Here is an 11632-nt window from a genome sequence, read left to right as displayed (position 1 = left end):
GCCCAGCGCAGGGCAAGGCGCCCGCGGCGGGATTGGCGACGGGATGGGCGGTGTAAGCGGCGATTGGGCGGCGAGTTTTGAAGGCAGGTTTGGCGCGAGGCGGTGATTGGCTGCCGCCGGAGCCCGAGCCCGGGGCGGAGGGAAGGGCGGGGGGCGCGGGGTGACGCTGATGCCGACACCGACACAAGGGGGACGCGGCTCGGCGGCGCGGGCTCGGCGCGGGGCCTAGGGCGGCGGCGGGGCGCGCTCCCCAGGCGCGGCGGGCGGGAGGGGGGGCGGCGGCGGCGGCGGCTCCTCGGCGGCGGCCCAGGCGGCCGCTCCGGCCCTCGCCCCGGGACCTCCCTCTTCCCCTCCCTCGCCCCCCCCCCCCCCCGCCTCCTCTGTGTCCGCCCCGCGGATGGCGGCGGCGGCCGCGGCGGCCGCCCCGGCTCTTTATGCCTGCACCAAGTGCAACCAGCGGTACCCCTTCGAGGAGCTCTCCCAGGGCCAGCAGCTGTGCAAGGTGCGGGGGGCTGAGGGGGGCGCGGGGCAGCGCTCACCGGGACCGGCCACCTCGCCGGGGAGGAGGAGGCGGAGGAGGGTGGCGGCGGCGGCGGCCCTCCTGGCGCAGGGAGGCCGCCGCCAGTCCGGCGGGGGAAGGTCGGTTCTGAGGGTTTGGTGGTTTCGGCACAGGGGAGTAACGCCGCTCTTCTCTTCTCTCCTCAGGAGTGCCGGATCGCCCACCCCATCGTGAAATGCACTTACTGCCGGTCGGAGTTCCAGCAGGAGAGGTACGGGAGGGTTCCGCCCCGCCCCGGGCGCCACCGGCGGAGGTCCTGCCGCCGGCGCCGCGGAAGGAGCAGCGGTCCCGCCGGCACGGCCGTCGGTAGCGGCAGGAATTCACCCCGGTGGCGGTGCGAAAGAGGGCGGATCGGCAGTAAAACCGCCCGCCCGCCCGCCCGCTCCCGCGGCACCAGCGTGTGTCGCAGAAACGCAGTGCAACGTTAGATTGGTTCCCTTCCCGCTCGCCGCTTACCGCAGCGTGGGTTTGCGTGTGGGTTTGCCGGTAGTTGCGTGGGAAAGAATTTCGAGGTGTGTGTCTGTCGTTGAACTCAACGTTGTGCAATTTTCTCTTTAGCAAAACTAATACGATATGCAAGAAATGTGCCCAAAACGTGAAGCAGTTTGGAACGGTGAGTAGGCTCTTAGTTCTAAATATCAAAGTTAAAGTTCATTCACATTTTAAATTAAAAAAAAAAAAAAAAGTTCTCTTGCAACTACTTATTTTCTTTTGGGGAAAAAAAAAACCCAAAAGGTGATGAACATTACTGGCAGCTCTTTGGTTCCATCCTGGCTTACAGTTTCTTTTTTAAAATTGAAATCCATTGTGGTTGTGTGTAGTTTAACAGCTATGAATAACTGCAGAGTAGCTATTCATAGCCAAAACAGCATCATTTCACTTTATGCATGTAAATTATTCTTTGCATGTTCTCATAAACGCACACTGCATGGCAGGAAGACCGTTAGCTGTCTGTGTTTTTAATGAGTGGTAAATGTGAAAATCTGATAATACTACTTACTTTGTATTATGAAGTCTTAAAAATTTTAAATGCATGTTAATCGTGTTGAGCTAGTAAGCAGAATAGATTTTATGAGTATTAGCTCTATCCATGTTACTTTGCATTTTCTCATCTTGATATTTAGTTTCAGTTCTGTTAGAAAAATTAATTTTTTAATATATGAATGCACACATTGTATCTGAGCGTCCTGCAGATATTAGTTTGTAGAGGGTATTGAGATAATCTCGTGAAACAAAAGTGTGTAACTTCTGTACATTTGACATGAACCATATTAGATGAGATTCAGCTTATTCGAGAAACATAACAGCTGTCGGTATGTAGTCAGGCATTTCGTGAATGTAAGTGTAAACTGAGTAAAGAACATTTTTTTCAAAAGCTTAAAATGTAGCAAAATTAAGTGCAGGACAGATCCCACAGTCGTTTTTACCGGTAGTTCATCAAAACGTGGAACTGCACTGAAGATAATCAGCCATTTCGAACCTATGAAAACTGACAGCAATTCTGTTTTCCAGCAGCATGTTATTCTAGTTGACTGTATGATAAAAAAGTTGATAACCTGACCTGAGAGTATCTGAAATTGTTGGGATTTTTCTGTTGGGTTTTTGTTTGGTGGTTTGGGTTTTTTGTTTTGTTTTGTTTTGTTTTGGGAGGGAGGTGGTGTTTGTTTGGATTTTGTTGGGTTTTTTTTTTTTAGTTTCCTGCAGAAGTGCGGAGATCAGGATACTAATCTTGGAGCTGCAGGTTTATCGAATCCCTGAGTAGTGCAAGGGAGAGGGATGTTTTCAGAAACTTACAGTCTAGAAGAGTGACTTGATTACTCTTCTTTTAAAGTTTTTTAAGTAATTTCTTTAGTATTGTAATGAAACGGGGAGAAAATGTCATCATATTTTAAAAGAACAGAGAGGCAGGTGTAGAGGTGAGCAGTCACATTGTATGTGTTTCTTTCATTTAATACATACCTCGGTTTTCATGGAAAGTCCAGACTGTTTTTGACTTCTGAAGGAGCATCTTTTCAGGGGAAAAGTTTAGTACTGAAGACAGAGATGGTAGGAAAAAGGTTCTTTAAGATGGGCAATGTGAGGCCCTAGTAGTTTAGAAGCAGCATGGTGTGATTTGAAATACCTGTGTTCATTACAGAAAACTGTAAATGTATTAACTTCAGTTCAACTTACCTGTTTTTCAGCCCAAGCCTTGTCAGTATTGTAACATTATTGCAGCATTTATTGGCACAAAATGTCAGCGTTGCACCAACTCGGAGAAGAAGTATGGCCCCCCTCAGACGTGTGAACAGTGCAAACAGCAGTGTGCTTTTGATCGGAAAGAGGAGGGAAGAAGGAAGGTAGGCTTTGTTCCACAGCTGTAGTGGCTTGGGCTGACAACAGACAAGGTTCCTCCTTTGTAAGAGAAAGATTAACAGGAATGTATCTTATGTTCACTAGCATTAAAGTTGCTGTGCTTTACAGTATTTGAATTAAACTCCACAATTTGCAATTGTTATGTTAGCTACTGAGCTAACTTACTTTAAATTTAATCACTCTTTTTAAATATAAGCTTAAGCTGACAGTTGTAGCTGGGAACAGAGGTTAAGCAGCTGAACAGTTCCTGGTGCTTTGATTTTTTTTTTTTTTTTTTTTTTTTTTACAATTTTCCCATCTGTTGGATCTTATTTATGTCCGTAACTTGCATCTGTGACTTTACCTCTTCTGATTTGCCTGCCCTGCCTTAAAGTACAGCACCAGAGAGGTAGACGGCTCTGAGCAGCCTATTGTGTTGTTTTCTTAAATAGCTTTGGTGAGTGCCACCTTCTCATTCCAGAAGGTGCTGAGGAAATGACCTCAAAGGCCTCTTGCCTGAAGCCAAGAGTAATGCTGGTTTTACAGAAGAATTTACTTGGTACAAGTAACATGTTATCTGGACATCTTGATTCTGACTGGAATACGATGGGATGGGAAGAGGGTACATGGTGTCTAAACTAAGAATTATTTGTCCCTTTAAAAAGTCCTTGTCACTTGTGTGGTAAAGAGCAAGTCCAACATTTGCTAAGACTCCTTTCTAGCATAACCTTAAATGAAAAAAATAAATGGAATAAGTTTTACTTTACAAAAAGATAACTTGCATACGTTGGAGATACGGTAGTGCTGTTTCATACCAAAGAGATGTCTGAATTTTTCCCAAAGATAACAGTTGAAGCGAAACAAATTTTTCTTGCAAATACTGAAGTACATCTTTCTAGTGCAAGTATACTTGGAAAAAAAAAACCTGGTATGAATTATTTCCCAAAAGGTTGATGGAAAGTTGTTGTGTTGGCTCTGCACGCTGTCCTACAAGAGAGTGCTACAGAAGACAAAAGAACAGAGGAAGAGCTTAGGATCTTCACATTCTAACTCCTCATCCTCATCTCTTGCTGAGAAAGACCAGCATCATTCAAAACACCACCACCATCACCACCATCACCATCGTCACAGCAGCAGTCATCATAAGTAAGTATTAAAAAAAAAATCAAGTAGCTGTTGGTAGCCCTTGCTCTTTTGTGCTCTGTTAGTACAGAGATCAAATCGAAGGAAATAAGAAATGTTGTTTAAAACGTGGCATCAAAAGCAGTAGCAGAATTTAGTTCTTCCATGGTCTGTCTGAATCCTCGTATTCTTACAGTTTGGATGAAGGGAGGTCAGGAAAAAGCAGAAATTCTTGGTGATCATCAAACTAGTCGATGTTAAAATTGGTGGCAAGTCTAGAAAAGAAACCCACAGAATGGCTACAGAAACAAGTTGCTTAGGGATAAACTGGAATTTGGCTTTCTAAGCAGTAACTGCTGTGTGGTAACTGCTATTTTACGTGCATTTACCACAGGGTAAAAGGTGTGTGTTAGCCGTGAGCACAGAACAGCTACTTCGCTCAGAATCCCCACCCTAACTTCCTTCATCCTGACTTGTTTGCGCACACGTGCTTGCAGTTAAACGGGGAAGCAGAAGCAACTGGGTGGGATCACCCTCAGTCTAGGACCAGTTTGTATCTCTTTGCTAGGTTTTGTAATCAGATCTTGCTGGAACAGGCAGTTTCAGAGTGGCTGCCATACAGATGTAGGAAAACAACACTGTCAGTTCCGTTGCTGGCGCTCCGGTAACGTTTCACGTAGTTTTGTCCCCTCTTCTGCAGCCTTTCTCAGTGTGCCATCTCTGGCCGTGGCGCACACAGCCTACCAAACTTAACATATGTGCCCAGTTTGTTTAGTTGTAGATGCTGGAACTGATTTGGTTTACATCAGTGTAGTAGCCGTGGTTCTTGTTTTCACTGGTAGGGTTATGGCAGTGTATCTTTAGAGCTATTTGTTTTGGTTTTGTGTGGGGTAGTAAATACTATGGCTGCGATGGAAATGCCCCTGACCCCAGACACACAAACACTTTCATTCTGAGCTTCATTTTTCTAATGCTTATAATTGTCCTTTTTGACTGGGACTTGCCTGGCTAAGCGTGACTTAAATACAGAAGCAAAATAAGCTGGAATGATATTGGGAATGAGGAGAAAAGAAATGCATGTGTGTTCACTTAAGAAAAGAGAAAAATAAGGGTTTTTTTTGTTTAGGAATTTGAAGATGACTGTTCTGGTCATGCAGAGGGTTATTGTGCTACTCCTGTTCTTTCAAATCTCTGCTGAAAATTGAGTTACAACAAGCAAGATCTAATTTAATGCATGTGGCAAAGATCTAGTAAGGATTAAATAAAAAAGAAGTTAGTTCTTTACTATAGAGTAGAGCTTCAAATATACTCAAGAGTTACAAAAGTAAGCATATCGCTATACAGATCAGGATGTTCCTGGTTTGGCACCTTTTTTCTATAGGCTACCCCAGGTCCATGGCTTCTGGTCCAATAAGTACAACCCTTTTCCCCTGACCATGTCAGTTATTGTTAAGGTGAGACAATGAGGTAGAAATAGAGGTTCATTGAACTATTTCATTCAGTGCAATCTTCTACATTCTTCTGTTCCTATGTCAGTGGTGATTATTAGTTGCTTTTGAAATTATTGAAAGCGAGTGTTTAGACCTGAGAAGCAGTTATTTTCAGGGATCCAAAACGTAACTTTGCTCTTATGCCACCACACAAGCTCAGCTTCAGGCAACGTTCATGTGGCAGTATGTGAATCCCAGGAATGCTGCTGTAGAGCAGCTTGCTGGGCCCAAGATTAGCAATGTAAAGTTCACAAAAATTGGGAGGTACCAGCAAAAACATTTGGCCATCAGTCTCAAAGTCTACCCATTGTGCCTTAGAACAGTGTAAACATGTAGCCAAGAAATGCTTCTGTAGCATCCTGGCATAGAAAAAAGTGGTCATGAATATGACAGATAATACAACTGTCCAGCTGAAAATTCATATTGTTAACTTTTTATTAAAACAAGGAAGGAGGGTGTGGATTTTTCTCGAGTAGGGATGCTGTTCACAGAAACTTGGAAATAATGGTGTGTTTGGTCAGTTACCAAGTACATTTCACATGTTTCAGAATCAGCAGTCTGAGTCCAGAACAAGATCAGGGACTATGGAAACAGAGGTAAATATGATATTATTTATTAATTTTCTTTTAATTTATCTTGCCGTTTTCATTTAAAGGACTTTTTTTCTTGCATTTCCGGCTAGTCACTAGCATTCCAGCTAGGAGCATGAGTTAGTTATTTTACATGTACCAAATGGTGATATTAGAGAGTTATGTAGTATGAGGCTTTAGGTTTACATTTTGTTTGATTTCAGCCATAAATCCTCTGCAGCTATTCAGAATGAAACTCCAAAGAAAAAACCCAAACTGGAATCCAAGCCATCAAATGGAGATAGGTAAAGTTATATCTTTGTAAAGCTGAGCCATTTCAACCAAATAGAGTACTGATGAGTGGCCAGTTGCTTCTTTTCTTTTTTTTTTTTTTTTTGTTTTTGCTCTGAAGAATGAGGGAGGTGAAACTATTGTCCAGCCAGCCAGATTATTGGGTGACATCTGAGTGCTGTCAGTCAACTAAATGACTCTGTTAGCAGAAAACTGGCACTGTTTTTCTGCTTTTAAGCTGTTTCGGGCAAAACTAAATAAAGCTCGTGTACGAAGCAACAGTTGTCAACAAAACAGTATTCCCTGCCATGGGTGTTTTGTCGATTCCATGTAGGGTTGAATGGGCTGCTTTAAGCTGACCAGTTATCTAGAGAAATCTTTTGGACCTTAATGTGTGTGGTTCAATCTTTATTCTGTCTCTGACCAAACAGTTGGAATAAAAGTAAAAGCAGCTGCTTCAGTCAAAAGGTATTTGTCCCCCATCAAAGCTAATACTTGATTATATTTATGCAGGTGTATGTAACGTGTGCCATTAGTAAGGTAATTTGCCAGTTGCATCCATTTCTGTCAGGTACATGCTTCTTTTGCATTAGTCCTTAAGGATGTTTGTGGAATTATTAATTATGCAATTTGAAATTTTTTTAAGTACTGTTTTTTTCTATTAGTGTTGTAAGTAACTATTGTTTTTTGGTTTTAGTAGCTCTATAAATCAGTCAGCAGACAGTGGAGGAACTGACAACTTTGTCCTCATAAGTCAGCTGAAAGAAGAAGTAATGTCACTTAAACGTCTTCTGCAGCAAAGAGATCAGACCATTTTAGAAAAAGATAAAAAGGTAAAAATTGCACCTGCTTAATAAGAACTTTATAATTTTGTTTTATGTTTTGTAGACTCCTAACAGTGTCAAAATGATGAGATAAAATGAAAATCAGACACAATTTTTTTTATATAGCAATGATCCAGATCTTACCATTTAAAGGACAACTTTGGGACTTTTGTATTGTGAATCTATTTTGACTCTTAAGTCAAAAAGGAGTTCATCTTGCCTCACTTCAGCCATCTAGAAGCTAGCCATCTGGCTCACTGTTACTCAGGCTGTGTGCCATAGGTGACGGATAAAATGCCAGACAGTGGTTTCCGTGTTTTCTGTATTCTAAACTGAGTCACAGCAAAGATCCCAGATCCCTACATAGGCTGATGGGCACACAAGGTAAGAGGAGATTAAGAGTAGTAACCATTCTGAGTTTAGCATAGTTTTTGTTTAGTTTTAAACTAAAGCAACTGTAGCTATAATTAATGAGTTGGTATCCAAATTTACACGTACAGCGTATGAGAATGAAGTAGTTTGATTTTAAAAGATTGGTAGCATATGTGTAGTGTAGGTAACCAGGTCTTTGTGGATGGTCAGAGACTAGAAGAAAAGCTTGGACTGGATGCCTGGCAGTCAGCAAAAGTTAAGTGAAATAGCCCCAGATGGCTGCAGTGAAACTTGTGCAAGAGAGTCACCCATCAAATGACCTAATGATTAACAAGAAGAGAGAAATAACTACGAATACGTACTTTACCTTTATTAGAGCTTATTTCTCTGCCACACACCATATGCTTTTAAGACACAGTCTGTAACAGTGGCTCTAGAATGTCTGTTCAGGATTGAGTAGATTATGGAATTGTATTAAAAATAAATTTACTGTATTTTCAAGTAAAATTATGATTATAGTTGCATGATGGCCTATCATCATTTCCATTGATGGTTAAGAAAGGCTCATTGATCCTGGAACGGTCAATAGTTCGGTATCTTTATTTCTACACTTAAATATTCTGTGTAAAGGATCACAGAATGGTAGGGGTTGGAAGGGACCTCGAAAGATCATCTAGTCCAACCCCCCTGCCAGAGCAGGACCACCTAGAGTAGATCACACAGGAACGCGTCCAGGTGGGTTTTGAATGTCTCCAGAGAAGGAGACTCCACAACCTCTCCGGGCAGCCTGTTCCAGGGCTCTGTCACCCTCACAGGGAAAAAGTTTTTCCTTATGTTAATGTGGAACCTCCTGTGCTCCAGCTTGCACTCGTTGCCCCTTGTCCTGTCATTGGACATCACTGAGATGAGCCTGGCTCTGAACCTTTTTTTGTTTATGTCACATTTATACCTAGTGTTGGAAGTACTTGTTGTTTTAAGCCTTTAAGTGGTTAATGTGAAAGAGCTGAACAGTCTGTCATGGATTCTCTTTAGGTATTTTCTTCAAAGGACAGCCATTAAGGCCCTGATCTCTTTCTTACAAAGCCAGTAGAAGATCATGAGTCAGTAGGAAATTCACTTTTCTCTTTATATTTCATCTACTGGGCGAAACTAACGAAAGGGTTAGGTAAGGAAATGTCACCTACTTCTGCATAACCACTGCAGTAACCTGTTCTGTGCTGTTTCCATGGGGAGAGCATCTAGTAATTGCAATATCCCCACTACTAAAACTATTTGACCTCAGAGTTCTTTGAAGTTAAAAGACTCACTCCTTCAGTCAGGAATTGCACACTTTCAGAATGTCACTTGCTTTCTTCAGCTGCTGCAGGAGGGAGAAAAGCTGAACACGTTATATAGTGTTTGCATAGCTGGAAAAATTACAAAAAATGAATGCACTGCAGAGTTTTTTTGACTGTGAGATGGTAAATGCAAGACATGTGCTGGGATAAAAGCCTGAGCCAGACCTGTGGGAGATTCCCATTAAGATCACGTCCCAAGCTTTGTGTAGGGACAGCGTTTTAACAGTTTGGAGCACTCCGAGAGAAACCTCTGAAATGTATAACGTATGGCAACAAAACCAACTCAGTACACCAGCTTTACAGACAGTCCTTACCCTTCGTTTTTTGATAGGAATCAAGATCTCAGCCACGTCATTACCAGTGCTTATTGTTTGCGGTACCGGCCTTGTTTTGCTTTCTGGACAAAGTGTTAGTGAGACACCAAGACGTTACTGTGGGGCCTGAAGACTTGATCATTAGGAAGGGACTGTCGTTTGCTGAATGTTCACAGGCGGTGTTTTTGCTTGCCTAGTTGCCTACTTTACTATGGTGCAATATTACCATGAGGGTTTTTTGATATTTAGTTTGTGGTATGTGGTTTTGTACTGGATCCCCTGGAATTTACAACAGCTATAAGTACATACCTTGAGCAGCAGTCTGTGTACCCTAGAGGTGTGTATCCTTGTGTCAAGATACCTGCACTTTATTTAGGACCATTTTATTGACAGTTCTTTTGAGTTCCTTGTTTCACTACATGGGATTTGACACATGCTAAGGTTGGTTAACAGCAGTCTTGGTAGTCATTTTAGGGTTGTATGCTCTGGTTTGTTATAGCAGGCTTCTTTCATTGCAAAATCCATTTATCCATGATAAATCCAAATTGACCAGAGAGGTTCAAGACAGCCAGGTGAGTCTGGGATGCTTTGAGGAGCTAAATTTTTTAAAGAAGTAGTTCCTAAAACTTTTGGGTCCATGTACAACAAACTGTTAGTAGTTCACCCAGCTGCACGTGCTTCCAGCAGAAGCGTTCAGCTGCTTAGATGGAAGCATATACCACAATTTAGAAATGCCTGCCTTATGTATGTCGTCTGGATCTCTGCCTGTTCGGGAGAGACCCAGTGGCAGCAATACTACACCATACACTCAGAATTAAATCCTAAGTTAAATCATTTTAATTATGCATTTCTAATAACACAGTTTAATTCACTATTGTTGTGGATCAAGAAGCAGTGAAACTCTGGAATGTATACTTCAGTTTAGGACAAATGGTAGCATAAAAGGACACAAAGGAATCCTTTCTGTTGTCTTTGTATGGGAGATTTCTCATATGTTGCTGTACCATATAACTGAAGATTGTGATAAGTATCTCTTAGCTGAAAGAGCAGCTAAGACTATAAATCGTTAGTCTTGTATTTGATTTTTTTTTTAATTGAGAATTAACTTAATTTATACCAAATCCTGAGCAAACAATATGATTATATAAGTACAATTTTATCCTTCATACAAGATAGACATACTTACTTTTCAAGCTACTGCTCAAGCACTGAGCTGTCAATACTACAATAATAAATAAATACAGCGTTTCCAGCGATTCCTGAGGCTTCCGAAAAGGTTTCACAGATTGAGTGGAAGATGTGTACTGTAGCACTCCAAGGAATCTTCATAGAATTTGTGTTTTCAGTTGACAGAATTGAAAGCAGACTTCCAGTACCAGGAGTCTAACTTGAGGACAAAGATGAACAGTATGGAGAAAGCTCACAAGGAAACTGTGGAACAGTTGCAGGTGAGTAATTGCTTATCAGTACTTGAGAAATACTTCAGATGGCGTTATGCGTTCAGGCTGTTCACTCACAGCAATGAAATAGTACCAAGTTCTTGAGTGGTCATTGCCACGTTTAACTTTGAACGCGTCGTACAGCAATTCTGCAGTGAACAGACAATCTCCATACGAAATAAACTCACTGTAAGAATTGCCTCTGACTTGAAGAGACAGGGGCTGACCTCACGTGCTTTCTCAAAGGTCATGTCATTTTTTCTGCCTGTTCTCTGATACTTAAGCAGTTGTCAGTGTGCTGTTGACCTGATTTAAGGGCTCAGCGTTAACACAATTGACAGTCGAATGTCTCTTGTTAAAGCAAATTTATCGGGAGAAAAAGCCTGAATTAGTTGCCTTATAAATCACAGAACAGATACTCAGTGCAATACCTCAGATACTAAGTTTTGCAGTACAGGAAATGTGGTTATCTTTTCTGTTAAAGATGGAATATGCTTTCAAAAAGCATATACAAATCTTTGAAGAGTGATCATTATCTACTTTGAATATTCTCAGTGTATACATTTTGAGAGTTTGTTTCATAAATGCAATGGGAAATTAGTGTGTGGCACTACTCTCTGGGTTGTTTCAGTTATTCACAAAACTTTTTTTGTCTGTATTGCAGGCCAAAAACAGAGAACTGCTCAAACAGGTTGCAGCATTGTCAAAGGGTAAAAAGTTTGATAAAAGTGGGAGTATACTGACATCTCCTTGAGGAACTGGTTATTCATGGGGTTTGCTACTCAATGTAAATTTGAGTAATTCTGTGAAGCCCTTAAAATCCTGTGTAGTGGAAAAAATATTTTTGCACACCAGATTAGTTGGCATGTTTCCTACACGTTTTTATAATTAATATGCAGCTTTTTTTAGTTACTGTTCAGATGAAATACTTCAACTGGCTTGAAGAATGTTTTTATTTTTTTGATATTGGAAACTTTTTGC

The 11632-nt window shown here is 41.7% G+C and overlaps 1 protein-coding gene across 1 annotated transcript; it reads left to right on the top strand.

Moving 5' to 3' along the window:
* The first annotated feature begins 397 nt into the window (after positions 1-397).
* FAM76B (family with sequence similarity 76 member B) lies at positions 398-11413 on the top strand. The gene is made up of 10 exons (XM_086481739.1): positions 398-502; positions 706-770; positions 1118-1172; positions 2743-2898; positions 3843-4039; positions 6054-6101; positions 6299-6379; positions 7063-7198; positions 10559-10660; positions 11316-11413. The coding sequence occupies exons 1-10, from the start codon at positions 398-400 to the stop codon at positions 11403-11405; spliced, it is 1035 nt and encodes a 344-aa protein (XP_086337865.1). The 3' UTR covers positions 11406-11413.
* Positions 11414-11632: the final 219 nt, after the last annotated feature.

Source organism: Leptosomus discolor, chromosome 1 (genome assembly GCF_034619465.1).
Source record: "Leptosomus discolor isolate bLepDis1 chromosome 1, bLepDis1.hap2, whole genome shotgun sequence".
Lineage (NCBI taxonomy): Eukaryota > Metazoa > Chordata > Aves > Leptosomiformes > Leptosomidae > Leptosomus > Leptosomus discolor.
This window is presented reverse-complemented; position numbering and strand designations above follow the sequence as displayed.

Bases quoted from the DNA above. Each gene is read 5' to 3' on its own strand.
- FAM76B (XM_086481739.1), top strand. From the start codon at position 398: ATGGCGGCGGCGGCCGCGGCGGCCGCCCCGGCTCTTTATGCCTGCACC. The intron at 6,102-6,298 runs GTAAATATGATA...GTTTGATTTCAG, and splicing joins CAGGGACTATGGAAACAGAG to CCATAAATCCTCTGCAGCTA. The intron at 6,380-7,062 runs GTAAAGTTATAT...TTTTGGTTTTAG, and splicing joins AAGCCATCAAATGGAGATAG to TAGCTCTATAAATCAGTCAG.